Below are 19503 nucleotides of genomic sequence, written 5' to 3'. Positions count from 1 at the left end.
CCCTAATGTTCTTCGTCTTGTGCAGGCTAGGAGAGGGGCCATCTTGGGTCCCCGCTTCGGGGACCAGTCTCATTCAGAATGTGGAGTATTGACATCCTCTGCCCCCTCTTCCTCCCAGCCCCATCAGCAAGCAAGGCTGGCCTGATTTGGAGTGGAGTACATGCCACTCCTTATGTCTGAATTAGCCAGAAATCCTCCAACTCGCCCCACTGTAATTCGATTCCTTTGTCATGGTTACCAGGTTAGCAGCCCCTCTCATGTCTCTCTGAGTGCACCCCCTCAGGTATTAGGCCTTGAGCCTTTGACCACACAGCTCTCTTAAAACGAAGTATTGCTGAATCTTAACTATAGGACGGCAGTGCAGCATTAAAGAAAAAAAATTAAAAACTGAAAACAGTCCATGTTCACGTCTATCTTTCCTCAGGCTTATCATCCCCGTGAAGTTTAGGAAGGCCCAACTGCTTCAGGGTCTCTCCGCTGGACCTGTATCTGTATCAGCCTGTTCCTCATGAACAGCCCCTGACAACTTCCCATCTTTTCTCTAGAGAGCTACTTTAACCATTGGTGTACTTTTGATCTTTAGACTCCCAGCCTTGTCATAACAACTAGCCAGAATCTGGAATTAGCTTTACATCTAATAGCTCAGGTGTTGTCCCTTAACCGCTTGATCTGTTTAACAGGAGGTATTTTATCTGGATCAACTATGTTGTCTTTTTGTTAACAGCCTGTTATTAAAATAAGGCAATATATGCATACAGTAAACATTCCCGTAACCCAATGTAGCCATACAGTAGCTATGTCAATAACCAGTCACACACAGTATTAATAAATTATTGCAGATCAGCCCTACATCCTCCGAATCCTTTCCCCCCACACCCAGCACATGCACATGGTACACTGTGGTTTAAAGCTGGTCCTTTTATATTTTATTATGAAAAGGTCCTTAAAATAACATAAATCCTTTTTGCTTGTATTTAATTATGTAGTAGGATGGAAATTAAAACTTTTCTTTCATAACAGGGTAGATACAGTTGATCTAAAGTCAAGTAATGCACCGTTAATGTGCATTAGATTTGGAGGCCTTTCTGCAAAATCACTTCTAACTGGCTATATAATTGAGATATAATGAGTTGTATAGATGATTTGTAGTGGTAACAAAGATGTTAATTAAACCTGTAACACTTACTGAGCAGCAGATTTTAGTCTAGCTGTGAAATCAATGCCAGTAGTGATCAATTGAGATTGTAATTGCAGTATTTCCTGAAAATGTTAATTAAGACATCAGTAACTATGTAAAGAAGCACGTGTCTTGTGTAGCCCTAAAAGTATTGGTAATGACCTACGGTTCAGAACTGAGAGAGAGAGAGAGAGAGAATGGGTCATACAGCTGGTTTGCAATAAATTCCCCAATATAATTAAGTCTGGAGCATGGCATGGCATTTATATGTCCCAAAAGCATTATAATCCTTAATTGGCACAGCTTCAATGTATGCCTTGTGCCTCCTCATGCAAGGTCCTCATGTTATGTGAAAAATAAGCAATCTTAACTTTAGGCTTACAAAAATACTGTAGTGTCATTATATGAGTCACTATGTTTCAATCTAGAAAACTGTTAACTGCTGGTCACCCCATATGAGAAAATATATTGCAGAATTAGAGGGGGTTCAGAGAACGGTGATGAGAATGATCACTGGAAAATCTTTCATATGAAGACAGACTGAAAATATTGGGATTGTTTACCTTAGAAAGGAGACAGATAAGAGGGGACATATGTATGTATATAAGTATATAAAGAAGGGAGATCAGGAGCTTCTATTCCTTCTCACATACCCACCCACCCACCCACACACAAAACACAAGAACAAAGGGACAGTCATTTACATTGAAATGTAGGTAATTCAAAACTGATAAAAGGAAATACTTTTTCACTTGGTGCATAATTAGTCTGTGGAACTTATTTCACAAGATACTGAAGTCAAGAATTTGGTAAGATTCAAAGAAAAATTGGATGTTTATATGGATAACAAGAATATCCAGACTTATAGACTATGCAAATAAAAATTTTTGGAATGGATAAAATCCTGATGCTTCAGGATTTAACCCAATCACTAGCTATTAGGGATTAGGATGAGATTTTAAAGTGGAAAGATTATACAGCATCTGCTTACTGTGTGTTTCCTGTACCTTCCACTGAAGCATCTGGTGTTGAACACTGTCAGAAACAGGATACTAGATTAGAATGCTAGAACTGGAAGGGACCTCAAGAGGTCATCTAATCCAGTCCCCTGGTAGGACTAAATATCTAGACCATTCCTGACAGGTGTTTGTCTAACCTGCTCTTAAAAATCTCCAAATCTCCAATTCCCAGGCAATTCATTCCAGTGTTTAACCACCCTGATAGGAAGTTTTTCCTAATGTCCAACCTAAACCTCCCTTGCTGCAAATTAAGCCTATTGCTTCTTGTCCTATCCTAAGAGGTTAAGAAAAACAATTTTTCTTCCTCCTCCTTGTAACAATCTTTTACATACAGTACTTGGAAACTGTTCTCATGTCCCTTCTCAGTTTTCTCTTTTCCAGACTAAACAAACCCAGTTTTTTTTAATCTTCCTTCATAGGTCATGTTTTCTAGACCTTTAATCATTTTTGTTGCTCTTCTCTGGACTTTCCAATTTGTCCGCAATTTTCCTGAAATGTGGTGCCCAGAACTGAACACAATACTACAGTGGAGGCCTAATCAGAGTGGAGTAGAGTGGAAAAATTACTTTGTGTCTTGCTTACAATACTCCTGCTAATACATCCCAAAATGAAGTTTGCTTTTTTTGCAACAGTGTTACACTGTTGACTCATACTTAGCTTGTGGTCAATTATTACCCCCAGATCTCTTTCCACAATACTTCTTACTAAGCAGTCATTTCCCAATTTGTATGTGTGCAACTGATTGTTCCTTCCTAAATGGAGTACTTTGCATTTGTCCCTATTGAATTTCATCCTATTTACTTCAGACCATTTCTCTAGTTTCTCCAGATCATTTTGAATTTTAATCCCCCTAAAACACTTGCAACCCCCTCCCCGCTTGGTATTGTCCACAAACTTTATAAGTGTACTCTGTATGCCATTATCTAAATCATTGATGAAGATATTGAACAGAACCAGGTGGACCCTGAGTCTGATTCAGCATGGTAATTCCCAGGATCCTAAATAATAAATAATAATAATAATAATTAATAATATTTCTACATAATAAGAAATGGGGGAAGAAAGGCATATGAAATGTTTTAAGATGCACATAACTAATCTTTGGAGGACTCATGAGTTTCTCAACTTCAATGTCCGATAGACCTGTAAGGTTTTTTTGTTGTTATTTCTGACCGAAACTGCCATCCTGAATAGTCCAGATTTTATCCTGATCCAGAATCCATGTTTTCAGTGCATCACTTCTTACTTCATAATTATCTTCACATTGGAGCTAAATAGAAATATTCTTTCAAATCAGACTGGTTCATCTTCTAGAGTACAGAGTTCTGTTCCTTCTAGAATGAAACAATGGGACTGATATGAAAACAACCAGAACTATAGCAGTAGGAAAACATGAATTAGGGTAATATCTTCATATTGTTATCACCACTTCACCGAACTCCTTCCCCTCCTCAAAATAAGCTTTTTGTACTTTACCTCCCAGGATTTAAAAAAATCATTCAGCAACAATTCAGTCATTTAGACCAATACCTATAAAATAAGTGTGCTCTAATGAAGTTCAAAAGCAATTAAATTATTGTTTTAAATGCTGCAATACTATCCTAACTGCTGTTGCTAATTAATCTAATGATAAGTCAATATATGTGAGAGAAAGCAGAAATCAAGAGGTTACACATACATACACGTTTTCCTTTGAAATGATAACTACATTATTGCCTCTGGTAAACAGATTAAAAACATGCTCACACTTCACATTTCTGTGGTTGATTTGTGGCAGATACAGATGTACTCCGTATGGTGTAAACAACTGATTTTCTGCGATAATTTTGCAGGCCATCACTTCACTTCAGCTGCAGAAGTAGAACATTATCTGCCTGACCACTGCAGAGTATGTTTGTTTACAGACGGAACATTTGCGTAGAGCCATAAAATATTATTGGGGATTTTAGTTGCAGCGTCTGGTGGATAGTGATAAAGGTGTTTTTCCTTTAGTTTTTGGCTGTGCTCAATTGAAGAGATCTTGAGTTATTAATAATACCCAGGAGGCACAACGCATTTCAACACTTCCATTAAGAGATTAAAATATGCATCATGGGATATTTCATGACGGGCTGGTGAGGGAAAGGAGAGAGGAAAACTGAGCCAAACCCAGAGTTATAAAAATAATTAGAAGCCTCAGCAAAATCAGTGCCTCTAATTTGCCTAGATGCATAACCATACGTTAGGAAAACTATCACAGTCTTTGGTTAGTTTCACCTCATCTGGAACTAATTAAAATTATTTGTTTTTATTTGGTTAGCACCAGCACTGTCCTCATTACTGTACCATACCCTAAAAGAAAGACAACCTCTGTCTGTGATGGGGCCACTCACCTCACATGAGTGCCCCTGCCAGGTGTCTCTGCACCTGCACTCTCTCAGCTTTGCTCTGCTTGCTGTGACCCCTGTTGATAGTTAAAATAGTTATCAACCAGGGCACCTTCCTTGCTCCTTTGGCTCCAGCAAACAACTGCTCTGTCCAGGTATTGCAACTCCTGTACCTGTCCTTGCTGCCCAGGGTCCAGCCAGTGACTAATCTGCTCTGTCCAGCAGCTCCTTTTATATGATCCTGCTGGGTTCTGATTGGCTGTTTCCCCACAGCCCCTCTAGGCAGCCTGGAGGACCCACCACTCCTGCTCTTTCCTAGGGTTGGGTGTGGTAGGACTGCTTGATTTCCAGCAGGGGGCCTCGAAGGGCCAGATTCACCCCATTACAATGTCCAATGAGCTTACAATCTAAAAGATAGACACAATGGGTATGTCTACATTTAATTTTGTAGGTTAGGTTTTAACATATGTTAATTAATATAGTGGTGAATACAAGGGCTGGCATGACACAAACATTTGTTGTTAGTTGTGTTTTTAAAATGAAGCATGCAACCTAGGATTAAAAATGGCTAACAACAAAGTGTCTGTCCTGGGACAAGTGTTTGTGTAGTGTCTACACTAGAATTTACAATTGTGTTAGTTAGCACTGGTTTAACTGTTATTAAAAATTCCAGTGTATACATAACTAAAGAAGACATGATGCACTGGAAAATCCATAGTTGGAGTTATTGTAATGAGTGCATGTTTTGTCCGATGTTCCTTTTCCTCCTCCATTCCCTCTCAGCAGAGTCAGGTGGATCTGTCTACTGAATAAATATGGTTTTTGGCCCCTCTTGGAGCAGCCAGTCCACAAAAGTTCCAGTCTTCTGCCTCACAAGACAGACATGGAGGCTCCATCTGCTGAAAAGATTGCAGAGGTTTTCATTTCTTATGAGAGAAGAGAAAGAAAAAAGCCTTCACTGTGGTATTGGGAACTTTCAGTCAGAAACTAGTTGTTGCTAACATTCTTGGCAATGATGCCCTTCATACTGTTGGTTATTAGCCCCAGTAAGTTCCCATTATTCAGGTCAGGCATATGATTTAATTCTGTTATGACTCTGGTACCAGGACTTTGATGAGGTTGGGTTTGTCTTCCTCTTACTCAGCTCCTCTGCACACATAGCTTAGTGGCAAATATCCACAGTCTACAACCTGCTCAGCCCACAAAAGAGAATAAGGGTGGTGGGTGAATAGCATTCAGGACTTTGGGGCAGAGTGTTCTTTGGAAATGGGTGAAATGGTTCTCTTTTATCCAACTTTTACTCTTAGTCCTCTTATTTTAGGCCTCTACTACCACACGAGTCAGGACTTCATTTGGATATACAATATGGCCCTTCTTTTGTCTTCTTACTTCTCAGCAGACTCAATTTAGCAAACACTGGTTACCATGTATGATTGTGTGACATTATTGGCTTTCTGGGCTATGCCATTGAATTTGTGTGCCTTGTCTCTTTAGTCCATCCCCAATTTCATCAAATCCACAGAAACTGCAGATCAGTTGAGCAGCTGTGGGATGTTTAGGTAGCAAGTCCAGTCTGAAAGTTTAATTATTCTAGTTGTACACCTTTCTATTCACAGTTTCCAAAAACACAGACAAAGTCATTTGGTTTTGGACTGTATATTGCTTAATTTCCTTGTGCAATGCAAACTATTAAAAATGCTTTTTAACACTTGTATTTTGTGTGTGTGTTTGTGTGTTTAGCTAAAAACTCCACATGCAACATTTACTCTGAGTTTGAATGTGGAAATGGTGAATGCATTGACTACCAACTGACCTGTGATGGCATTGCTCATTGTAAGGACAAATCGGATGAAAAACTATTTTATTGTGGTAAGTGTTCTCAAACATTGTCACTTCAGTTTCTTAATTTGGTTTCATCATTATTCATATTAAATTCAATGTCTTTCAAATTGTTTTTATATTCATTGGCTTACATTAAGTACATTGAATCCCAACATATGTTATATCATCCATTTCTGGTCTTAAAACAAAAACAAAAAGAAATCCACCTAGCTACTTACCTAAACCTGAAAATCTTCTCCTACTTATTCTCAGCCTTAATCTGGCAATGTAGATTTATCTTTCACTTTTAAATACAATTGCATTAAAATTGTCAGTGATTGAAAATAGGAAAACACTAGTATGGAAGTATTATAAAGTAGAAAGATAAGTGTAGAGTATAACAAAAATCTCCCCACTACAGTTCTTTGTAACAGCTGATAACTCAGTTATCTTCTGTTAAGCAGATCTACATCCTGGATGGGTAAAGGGGTTATCATTCCTTCTCCATCCACACGTTAGGAAAGTATTGTTATTCTTCCACCACATTTCTAATCTGTTGCTTCCTGTCTGTCCCAACAGCCAAATTGCTCATCCACACCATTGCAATATCCAGCTTTATCTACCACAATCTGTTCCTTCTACATATCTGATAGTCACTTTGCCAACTCCGGTCTGTCCAGAATGTTGTTAGGAAAATACTCTTTCCCACTCATGTCACAGTCCTTGCTGAGCCACTGCATCAGCCCATTATTCTGTACATTAAGTTAAAACTCCTTGACATTCAAAGCTGAACATCATGAAGCCTCTGCCTACGTACTGGTCTCATTATGTGTCACTCCTCACCCTCTTCACTCCATCAGTAATGCCATCCTTAATATCCCTTTAGATTCATCTTGCAAACTTCTTCATGCCTTCATCTATACTGCCCCTTAAATTTGTTACACCCTCCCTAAACCATTTATCAAGTCACCTGTCTTGCCTCAAGCTCACTTCACCATCTTGCTTACAAGGAATGAGGTTGAAGAAAGGTAACAATAAAATAAAAGATAAAAAATAACAGGCATCAAGGTTTAGTTATCTTGTGATACTATATTTTCCCTCTCGTTCTTCTTCCCTTTCTCCATCTATGATCTTTACTTGTGTTCTGTCAAACTTTGATTGTGGGCTACTCAGAAAATAAGGACTGTGTTTTTAAGTTCTTGTTGACAGGTCCCTAGCATATTTTACATGATCAAAATAATTAATATAATTATAGCACCACGTTGATATGGAGGTAATTCTAAAAGAATTGTTTTTAGTGGAAGATTGTTGGAAAAAACATAGCAAACAAGAAAGTGAGCGGACAGAATACAAAAAAAATGTTGGTGATAGTTAAGGGGAAAACAGTTAAGACAAGATAACTTTTCTATCTAGCAGCACAGAGCTGTACCACTCCACAAGCAGACCAGGAAATGAATTGTCTCTCTGAAAATCATAATTCCTCCCCTGTTTCCCCTCTTGCTCACTTCTATTGAAATTGTTCCACTTTGTGTAAAATACTTGAATAGTCATTGAGCCTGAAGAGTGAGTGAAAATGACTATAGTCTGGTGATTCAGGCTCTCACCTGGGAGGTGGGAGACCCAAGCTCACATCCCTTCTCCAATTACTTTAATTATTTAGACTTGGTGGAAAAACTTCAATAGGAGATTGAGGGAAAGAGATTGAGGAAAATCCAACCCAGAATATCCCATAGCCCAATGGCTAGGGCATTCATGGAGACCCAAGTTCAAATCCCTTCTCCAGATCAGGCAGAAGGGGGAATTGGACCTAGGTCTCCTACATACCAGGTAAGTGCCCTAACCACTGAATTAAAATTTCTAAGGTCACCATCATGACTTCCTCCTCCATATTGTAAATTGCGCCAGAAAAAAATAGTAGTAACTATTTCGCAAATTCATGAACAGATTTGGTTGATCTGAAACTGCATTTTTTGCAGCAAAAAATCTACTCACCTGAAAAATTTCACAAGCTCTACTATTCACATGTGTAAAATTAAACATGGTACAGTATATCTACTCTGAAAAGAAAAATCCACAGTGCCAAGTCTCAAAGCCTGGGTCAATTGACTTGGGCTCGGACTGTGAGGCTAAAAATAGCAGTGTAGACATTCCTGCTCAGGCTGAGCCTGGGTTCTGAAACCCAGCAAGGGGGGAGGGTCTCATATTCCAGGCTCCGGCCCAATGGGAAGTCTACACTGCAATTTTTAGCCCCGCAACCCAAACCCAAGTCAGTTGACCAGAGCTCTGAGTCTTGATGCCATAGCTTTTTCTTTGCAATCCATACAGATTTACTCCATGCATGAACATACTTGGTCGGTTTAGCTACCCTCTCAATTCTAGCATTTGATAGTGTGACAAAGCTGTCCTTGTCTCCATGGTTTCCCGCATTTCCTGGCAGATTTTGCTCACTTCAGAGGCTCACTGTGACCCTCCACATAACCCTTCTCTCTCTAGAGACAAGGGTCACAGTCTACTGAGCCATTTTCATCATAAGCCAGCAAGGGAGGTGAGGAGAAGCTATCCACCCTTGCACAGTCTCTGTTGTCTCCCAGTCTCAGTGATTAATCTGGGGGGGGAGGGAAGGGGGAAGCCCAGGCCCACCCTCTACTCCAGGCTCCAGCCCAGGGACCCTAATTGTATCAGCTATGGTAGCTGACCTTTTAGAAACATGACATGCACCATTCCCTGGGCTACTTCCCCACAGCAGCCCCCACTTCCTCAAGCTCCGCTTCACCCTTACCTCAGGGCCTCCTTCCTTGTGCCTGATATGGTGTGTACTGCTCAGTCTCTCCAACAGTGCAACTTCCTCCCACAGCTCCTGACATCCACACCCACCTGACTAACTGGGAGGCTTTTAACTAGTTTCAGCCAGTCCTGATTGGCTTCAGGGGTCCCAATTAACCTATCGTTCTCACTGCCTTCTGGAAAGTTCTTAATTGGCGCCAGGTATCTTAATTGACCTGGAGCAGCTGCCATTTAACTTATTGTGGTACCAGGGATTTGTTTACCTGGAGTTAATATATCTATCTCCCACTACTTTTCTATAGCCATCTGGCCTTGCCCCGTTACAATAGTAATATGTTTTCTATTACTTTAATTTACCTTCATTATGTTTGACAAGATGTGTATAGGACATTGGCTTCTGAACAAATTCAGCATCTTTTCAGTTTCTAGGTGAGCAGCAGTGTTTGTGTATTCCACATAAACATAGTTATATTTATAACAGAACGATGTTTTAAACAAATTAATAAAAAAAATAAACTCTTACCATCACAAGATGTTGAACATTGAAAGTTAAGGTTTTCTTTACAATTCTTTTTTTCTGTAGGTAGAGGTATTAGAATAATTGACTGGTTTATGTGTTTGTCCATCAACTTCTTTCAGTTGGACAGTAAATTATTAGTTTCACATATTTTTTTATAACTTACCGTGAACATTTCTGAAGGAAATGTCTCTGGGATGTTTGCTTGTTTGTTTAAATTAAGTGCTTATTTATTATTTGTGTAAAATTTCTATATACAATGTCTATTACATTTACTTTACCAGAAAACAGAAGCTGTCGGAGAGGTTTTAGGCCTTGTTACAATCGCCGTTGTATTTCAAACAACAAAATGTGTGATGGCACAAATGACTGTGGTGACAACTCTGATGAACTGGACTGTAAAGGTAAATGCCAGCTGCTTCTATCTATGTCTAGAATGTATGTGTAATTTTGGTTGGAATTATACTTTTTATTTGCTTTTATTTGTGTGGTTTGGCTCTAAACCAAATGTGTGTGCATGCACTAGATTGAGAGAGAGAGATCAGAAGAAATATTACAATGCTTGCTGACGCCTGTGAAATATTCCTGGGTAAGTGTAGGTGAAGATACATTCCTTCCTTCTCTCCCCCACCTGCTCACAAGAGACCCAGATGGTTTTCCACAGTGTTGGCTCCTGTATAAATTATATTAGATGAAAAGAAGTAATGTGAAAAGAGAGAAACCCAGCCAAAAAAATTGACATATGGCAGAGTCCTAGGTTTAACCAAGGTTGTATCCTAGAGTGTCTAGGTTTGTATGTACAATTGTGTTTACTTGAACTAATTGGGAATCACTTAACTTTCATTACATCATGACCAAAACCTCTGATCTGGTCATAGTCTAAGTGACTATTATTAGGGTTCGATAGATAGTGTCTAAAAGCCCCACATACTTGTGAGATGGGGCTTTGTGGCAGTGGGAACCTCCAGGAAAAGTTGTGGCTGTGATTTTCTGTGCAGCAATGTGTGTTGTGGCATCTTTGTTATACTGGGCGTGGTATGTGGTATGTCTTGTTCTCTATTCTGGATCTGGGCAGCTTTGTGGATGAAGAGAAAACATAATGTTGCTGGTTGCACTAGCCATGTTCAGTGTCAGTTCTCCCCAGCCATATTGCAGTTTGGCTCTGTCCAAAGCTTATTGGAAAAAATATTTTTAAAATACATATGCTATAAATATTTTAATGTCCTTTTACAAATGTTAGTGAATATAAAGTAGTTGATAACCAACACAAATCCTGAGTTATGTTTCAAAAGAGGTATAATTATGACAAAATCTCAAGCCAGAACCATCAGAGCAAAATCTTTTAGATATTAGTTTTGCATTAATTTGCATATTTTTGTAATCACTTACATGAATGCCAAGTCAGAAAGAAGGAAGGAAGGGATGGTGTATGTACAGGGCAGGGGAGAAAGGCACAGAGAAGGGGGAAGGGAGTGCTAAAGTGTGGTGCCTCAGAAAAGGATGGGGGAAACAATGAAGTGAAGAGAGAGAAATTATTAATTGTAGGAGAGAGAGGCCAGAACTCAGTTCATTCTGTGGAAGGAGGTAAGGGGTTCAGAGGTTTGATGAACTGGGGGGCAGTGCTTCTCACCTTCAGCAATGGAGGAAGGGCCCTCATACTTTTCCGTGTATCTCCCCTCCATCCTCCTGTGGCTGCCATACTGACTTCTTGCTTCTCCTCTTTCCCTGCTTTCTAACTCCCTGTAACAGGATAGCACCCATCTCTTGCGAGTGCCCCCCTCTGGTCGGGTGTGTTTGCAATCTTTCAATTCTAGTGACCCCTGTGGGTGGTTTCTCAGGTAGTTTTTCAGTGACTCAGCCCTGCAGCTGAGTCTCACATACTATATGTGCATCAGAACACACCCCTTCTGGGGTATACAGTCTTTAACTCGTCCCTGCCCAGGTATGGGGCTGTACCAGCAGGGCTTGCTCCCTGAGACACTGTCTTCTTGCAGCCCTCACTCAGTCCCAGCAGCTAGTCAGGAGCTCCTTTACTCCCCGGTTCCTGCTCACAGCTATGTTGGACTCAGTCCTAGCAGTCAGCCAGAAGCTCCTTCTTTGGTCCCTGCCAGCAGACTGTTCTGGGCTGAGTCCCAGCAGCAAACCAGGAACTCCTTAGCTCCCCCAGTCCCTGCCCACACTGAGTTGTCCATGGTCCTGCTGCTCTTTCAGCCAGCCAGAAACACAGACCTCTCTCCTCCAGCTCCTACTGGACCCTGAATGACTGCTCCCTGCAGCCTCTCTCATTGGCTGCTTCCCCACAATCACTCTGGGCTGCTTCCACAATCTTGGAAGATTCTCTTCTTGTCATTTCCTGGGACAGTGTGTGGCAAGACCATGAGGCCTCCAGCAGGGTGCCTCTGAGCCTACTTCACCGTGTCGCCCCCCGCTCCCATCGCCAGTGTTTCACTCTGTGCCCTGCACCCTGCCTGTAGGCTAAGGGAAGTTACAGCTATGGTAGGGGTCTCTTCTAACCCTCCCTCCCAGGCTTGGGTCAAGGGAAGGAGCAGCTGTAATGAGGTGTGTTGAGCACCTCCCACCCCATGCCCGGACTTGCAGGAGCAGAGGGTGGAGAAGGTAGGAGAGCTAACACACTTTTCTACTGGAAGGAGGTAGGGAAGAGGGAATAGAAAAAAAAAACCAGTAGCTCATGGTGGACGCTGCTTTATCCTTGCCCTTCTCCTATGAATAATGTGCTGGTTTGGAGGGGAGAATGCAAGGGCAGATTGATATAGTTTTCACTTGATGGAGGAGAGAGCAGAACTGGACCTAGGCTGCAGGGATCTGTCTCTGCAGGACTACCCCTCCATCTTGTGAAAATGGTATGGGCCCAGCAGCTCCTCTCCTCACTCCTACCCTGCTTTAACTCTCCTGTCTGCTCCTGAAAGGGAGAGCTGTATCTGTCCGAGGCAACAGCTGTGATTAGCTGCTCTGGCTCAGAGAATGGGAAGAGGAAGCCAATCACATAGGGATTTCTACTTGGGCCAAGAGGTTTCCCCTCATAGCCCTAGAAAGTCTTAAATCTCATAGTCTGTGGAAAAAGCCATAGGGTTGGTGGGTCTGAGACCAAGAAACACAATATTCCAAACAAAGCAAAATCAGTGTTTCATATCTTCCCCTAGATTTGTCCCGTTAACCCTTTTCTCACTACCATTGTCTGGATTGCTGTTAGTGGATGGCGTATAGGAGGGTAGAAGGAAATAACCCATCTATCAAAGGGCTTCCATCCATCCATGATCTTTGAAGGAGATCTCTGAAGGAGAAACAGATGCAGATATTGGACTAACTTCTGTGCACATTGAACTTCATGTCTCTGAGGCGTGGCCTACACACAAAGTTGCATTGGTTTAACTCAAGTTGTGATTTTAAGCTGATATATATATAGATATAGATAGGCCATTCCCCCCCACCCCCTAAAAAAGCTTCTTGTTGTAGCAGGCACCACTTAATCAAGTTCAAATAAAAAAAAAGTTTCTGTTTATATAGGTGAGACATGCAGGGTTTAGTGTTGCTTTCATTGGTAACAACTGAGTAGGATTGTGGAACCCATAGGCTGAAGAAGTGGTGTTTTTTGTTTGTTTTTAATAGATTATTTTCTGTGGGCCTCTCGTACTCTCTCTGAAGTTGTGGCAGTGGGAATAATGCTGACACCCTGACAGAGCTGGTCTCTCGTGTCAGGGGAGTGAGCATCTCGTATGGTCTTCCCAAATTCTCTCCAACTCAATGCAGAAATGCACTGTTCTACTGCAGAAGAGCTCTTGGTGTACATGCAGGATTTATCTCTTAGTGAGCAGTCTTTTAAAACATTTTAGTAAACCTACAGCAAGCTGAAATAAAATAATTAAAGACATTTCCAAAGGTAACAAATAAATATGCTGTTCCTTTTTTCATTTCTTTTTTTTCCTATCAAGATTCATTCACAAATAAATCAACTGTTTCTTCAAATAATAAATACTGGTTTCTAGGCTTGCACTTCATCCCAAGCTTAATGGATGAATGGCAGCAAGATAGTGAATATTTCCAAATGAATCTAAGAGGTTTATTCACCAGAGATTAAATCTAATGCACACACTGCTTCCTGTGGTTCTTGACAAGACTCCTTATTAATGTTGAATGAACCTCTAGAGTTTCACAATTCTGGTTTGATGCAAAGTTCAGATGTGTATCTGAAGTGTATTGAAATTGCTAAGCTTTTAAAGAGCTACCTATCCCAGACTTTCTGCTTCTCTCCCCACTACCACTGTTATGGGGAGACTTCTCTGTCCCATCCAGTGGTAGCAGCAACACTCTTTATAAAAGGATTGATACTTTAGGAGGATGAAGGCTTTGTACCCTGTCTCTAGAAACACATGCAGATACTGGACTACTGTGCACATTGAACTTCATGTGCACAGTGAACTTCATGACTCTGACGCATGGTCTACACACAAAGTTGCATTGGTTTAACTCAAGTTGTGATTTTAAGATGATATAAACTGAGTTTATAATGTCCACAGACAGTTGCACTGATTTAATTGCTCTGGTTTATAAACCAGTTTAAGTTAAACTAGTGCAACTATTTTGTGTAAATGAGCCATAAAGCCTCCCAGGTAAATACTTCCCATGCCGTATAGCACAGCTATGAAGCCCCAGTTCTGAAAAATTTGGTGTTTTCTGGGATTCTTAGTCCTGTCTTGTGTCAGTACTGAGGAAGTCCCCAGCTACACAGAAGACCACCAGCAACAATTATGGGGAGCAGGAGGAGAAAGTAAAGAGTTAACCATCCTTCCTTGAAATTCAGACACAAGTTGGTTGTTGAAGGTTCAGGAAGTTATTATTTGAATTATCCAAACTACGTTGTCCACCCTATTGATAAATACACTTCAAATAAAAAGTAGTAACTGATCTGTCATGGATATGTTTATATCCTTTTACTTTTAAAAATAGTTTTAGGCGTTGTTGAAAAGATTTTTGTGGTTTCCTGGACCACACAGATTTTAGTTGCCAGGGAGAAAGGATCAGGATATTTAAAAGGAAAGCTTGTCTTGCCACAATCAATCAGATTTAAACTCCCCTCTGTAGCCTCAGCAAGGAGAAGGTGAAGTGAACAGGCAAATAACATCTTACTGTCATTACTCAACACTTGTCTGAGTCCTAGATGTGCTGGAAACAGATGTTACTCGTACTTTGGAGTTATGTGTTATAATGAATTTTTGTAGAAATTAACGTATGGTTCCTAACCTTTTGTTGTTGAAATCTACCTACCCTGGTGGGTTGTAGGTGGAGTGCCCACCTCCTCCTGCACTCTTACACTATAGGAATATGTGCACTGTAATAAAACACCCATGCCTGGTCTGTTTCAGCTGGCTTGGGCTTATGGGGTCTGGGCTGTGGGGCTATACAGTTGCCATGTAGACGTTCGGGCTTGGGTCTGAGGGTTCCAGAGCACAGGCTCCAGCCTAAGCCCAAACATCTGCACTGCAATTTTATAGTCCCAAAAGCCGAACCCCACAAGCCCCAGTCAGCTGACACAGGCCAGCCATGGGTGTTTTCTTGAAGTGTCGTTATTCCTTCTTAGACGTACTTGAAATGTTGGTACAGTGCCTCTCTTTCTTTTCTCCCCTGCCCCATCTGTGACTTGGACAGGTCACTTACCTGATGGGTTTATCCTTCTGAAACATGGAAATAATAATAGTTGTATTTACATACCTCACTAAAATATTGTAATAAGTAAATGTTTATGAAGTGCTCAAGATCTTCACATGAAAGGTGCTTATAAGAAATGCAAAGTATTATGATTTTTATATTAAGTATTGTGACTATTTTAGAGTTTATGCAGCTTTAGCTTATCTTTGTAATTAATTATAATATTAAAATGTCAAAAGCTATAGTACTGAAGAAACTGTCATGTTGAAGGCCATCTCCTAGTGGAGCATTTGTAATCACAATGTGCATTTTGAATGAAAATCTTACTTTGGTACATTAAATGCACAAAACAGCTTGATGCACCTGTTCTTTCTTTTCCAGCAAATGTTATGAACTCTCAACTCTTGTGATAATTTATGTGTAAGAAATAAAACAAATCTCTTTCTAAGGCCTTTTCACATAAAGGTATTACTTGTGATACATGCTTTAACCTTTCTTTAAATGCATGGTTACTTTAAAAGAGTGGTTTATTTATAAACTTTCAAAGCAATGCAAACTGTATGTAACTGTTTCTTTTTGTTACTATATACTTTGTAGATTCAACATGTGCTTCAACAGAATTTCTCTGTGCAGAAGGGATTTGCATTGCAAAATCAGCACAATGCAACCAGCTCATTGATTGTGCAGATGCTTCAGATGAAAAGAATTGCAGTAAGAAATTCAGTTTTCTGTCACATTTGTCTCTGTCTCTCTTTAAAGTGCTAAAATGTTATCCACATTTGATCTGCAATTAACTCTTATTTGTGTTAACTGTTATCTTGGATACTAATATGTTCAGGAAAGCTGAATAGCCCCTAAAAAATATAGTCTGGGAACCCATGTTGCAAAGCGTATCAAGACATTGATCGATTGATCGATCTATAAATATATAGATTTGATGGTGTAGTATTTTATTTTCTCTTTCCAGATAACACAGACTGCACTTATTTCTATAAGCTTGGAGTAAAATCTACAGGGTTTATTAGTTGTAATTCTACTTCACTTTGTATACTACCAGAATGGATATGTGATGGATCTAACGACTGTGGAGATTATACAGATGAATTAAAATGCCCAGGTAATTGTGAAAAGAAAAATAATAATAATCTATATCTGTACTAGAGATATAGAGAAACTATGAAAAATATGTATCCATTCAGTACTATGTGTTTAATGTACAAGTAAAGATATTCAGAAGAAGTTGCCTCCTTCACCCATGTTATCTGTGTTAAGGGGGTATGCAAATTATCACTAATTAATGCTGAGGTTCCTCTGAAGAAAACCGCATTGTCTTTGGCTGTATTTTTCCCCATTGTATGTCTGTCATTAATTATTTTTATTTAATTGGAACTTTAATCATCAAAATGTCTAAAGTGTCAAGATTCAGCAAAATTGCCCAAAGCCTATGAGTAACTTTTAATAGTCAATTGTATGTGTTGCTTGATTTTTTTTCCCTCTGCTTTCATGGGTGTTTGATTGAAGTACTTAGTACAAAGCTTTGAGGAGAGTTGTTCCACTTTAAGAGTTATCTGTTTATTGTTTTGGTGATTATATTAATCTTGTTCTCCTTTGATTGCTTTTCTGTATACATATTCTACTTTTGGAGCACGTCAGAGACCGGAGACTTTTGGCTAGCATTGTCTGTTGGGGCCATGCACATACCTTGAGTATACTCATGCCCTTCATCTAGGGCATAAAAGGGTGGAGCAGGCCACTTGCCACTGTCTCACTGCCTGTGGCTTTGACATGGAGCTGTTCTCTGTCCCTTAGAACGTACAGCTAGCTGTCTCTTTTCATTCCTTGTAGATATTATCCTAATCCCCAGTTGTAGTTAGTTTGCTGCTTGGCACCAAACTTGTAGTGTTTTCAGGGTAGGTTTCCTTTTTACCAGGAGAATCCTTATTATTTTCTTCCAGGTACTACATCTCAGTCCCCTGGTTATGAATATTGTCACTAATGTCAAGATACTATGGCCGTTAATGACAGGCATAAGGAATGTTTATTTTGTATGGGGGAGTTGCACATCCCCGGTAAATGTAAGTTATGTAAGTCCTTTACACAAAGGACTTGAAAATCCAGGCAGGCTTGCCTCCAAATATTTTTAATGGATGGGTTGATGAGACTGGCTTTAGACCATGGGTCCTTTGACCCACCTGTATATGACCTGTTGGTATCTAAAAGTACTCCAGGCAGAATGGGGTCTATATCATCTCAGGCTCTGTCAGCTTCGTCTTCAGCCCTGAAGTTGAGGCAGACTGAAAATGATGTTATGCAAAGAAGGTACATGGCGCGGAGAGGCAGATCCCCAGCTAAGGTCTCCTCTAAGAAAAGAAGAGCTTTCCCACACCAGTCTACCTCAAGAGAGTCCTTGTGGCCCCGTAAGGCTACTGCTGAGGCTTGATTCCATCTTGGTATTGAATCTGCAACAATGAAGCAGCACACAAAAGTCCCAACGTGTAATGCATCATCTCAAGTCCCCTCCACATCATGAAATTTGGTACTGTCAACTTCCTGAATTACTTCCTCAGTACCATTAGGCTCCAATCTTGTGCTCTGGTATCACCAGTACTGATGACTCTGGTATTGTCAATGCCATCATTCTCCACCTACACTCTGCTGTTTGCTGTGCTGCACAATACTGTGCTGATAGCATAAAAAGCAACAGGGAATCTCCAAGTGTACAAGAATCAGAATCTCCAATACTTTCCACTAGTTTGATTTCTGTAGTTCTGGCTCCATCTTTACCCATGGTACTGAGCATTTTTATGTCCACACCGATTCATGGGCCTTCAATGCCAGTTTCTTCAGCTGCAACAACAGACTTACAGTGCTGCTCTTGAGTAACAATCTACTCAGGCGTCTCCTCAGTCTGAGGACCTAGACAAAGAGATCCCATCTCACTCTGCTGACTTCTTGGCCCCCACGAGAAATACTCATCAGCACCAGATGAGGCTGTGATCACTCCTAGTAGGCCACAGCCTTTAAAGAGTTTCAAGACCATCTTAAGAGGGTATCAGACTCTTTGCAACTTGCCCTTGAGGAGATTCAGGAATCTATTCAAAAACTGATTGACGCCTTTCAGTCTTCTTCTGCAGATAAAATAACCTTCCAATCAACAATGCTGTTATGGACCCTGGTCGAGTTCTTTGGCAGACTCTGGTCACAGCAGCTCCTGTGCTCGTGGCAGGGGGCGATTATTATTTTACTCATATCTGGTGCCATTTCCTTTGTGGTGACAGCTGTTATTAAAAAGTCAAGACAACCAAATAAGAGTACACCAAAGTAATATGAGCCTAAAAGATGGGATTTATCTGGCAGAAAATCGTACTTGTCAGCTAGTTTGCAATATGGAATTGTGACTTATCAAGCTCTGCTGGCCAAATAGCATTTTTTAAATTATAAGAAGTTCTCGACATTCATAGACAAACTCCCTCCTGTGTTGAGGGAAGAATCTTCCTCTCTGGTGACCAAGGGCCAAATGCTGGCCAGGACCAGCCTACAAGCTGCCCAAGATGTGGCAAACACTGCACCATGATGAATGGTTATGGCAGTGGTGATGAGAAGATCCTTATGGGTTCAGGGTTCTATCTTCCCATTGAAGATTCAATTCATGGTGGAGGACTTGACCTTTAAAGGGCTGGGCTTTTTTAGCTCAAAACAGATGATGCCCTTCATACACTGAAGATTTCTTAAGCCACACTTCATACCCTACGGCCCTTAAAAGGAAACATATCAGATAACCAGTTCATACACTGCATAGACCTTTTTCTCCTACATGCTCTTGCCACCAGAGACTATCCTAACCTTTCAGAAAGAGGCAAAACTTTCATAAGAAAACACCATCTTCATCAACTTCCCATACATCACAGTTCGCTCCTAGGTCAAAACACTAATTTTGGCAGGACAGATAAGAGATGTAAACCCACTCCCAAGAGTCTAGAAGCAACATCCCTTCTTTTTGGAAATTGATTAATGTTTTTTTTTTTTCACATATGTATGGAACTCCGTACCTAAGACCAGTGAGTGCTAACATGATTTTGATGAGATAGTCTATCCAATTGTATACTGAGCCTACTCCCAGCCTCTTCTGCTTTGTTCCTCTTCAGGGAGCCATCT

General features: G+C 40.4%; 1 protein-coding gene across 12 annotated transcripts in view; it reads left to right on the top strand.

Annotated features, from left to right (window-relative positions):
* Positions 1 to 19503, top strand: part of LRP1B (LDL receptor related protein 1B) — a 1327274-nt gene that overhangs the window by 1001576 nt on the left and 306195 nt on the right. For all 12 annotated transcript variants that reach the window (XM_073305381.1, XM_073305383.1, XM_073305382.1 and 9 more), the window contains 4 exons: positions 6303 to 6431; positions 9969 to 10088; positions 15946 to 16059; positions 16316 to 16465. In XM_073305381.1, coding sequence (XP_073161482.1) covers positions 6303 to 6431; positions 9969 to 10088; positions 15946 to 16059; positions 16316 to 16465 — 513 coding nt within the window. The remainder of the gene's footprint in view (positions 1 to 6302; positions 6432 to 9968; positions 10089 to 15945; positions 16060 to 16315; positions 16466 to 19503) is intronic.

Source organism: Lepidochelys kempii, chromosome 11, assembly GCF_965140265.1.
Source record: "Lepidochelys kempii isolate rLepKem1 chromosome 11, rLepKem1.hap2, whole genome shotgun sequence".
Classification (NCBI taxonomy): Eukaryota; Metazoa; Chordata; order Testudines; family Cheloniidae; genus Lepidochelys; species Lepidochelys kempii.
The sequence above is the reverse complement of the archived record's forward strand: the minus strand, read 5'-3'. Positions and strand labels throughout refer to the sequence as shown.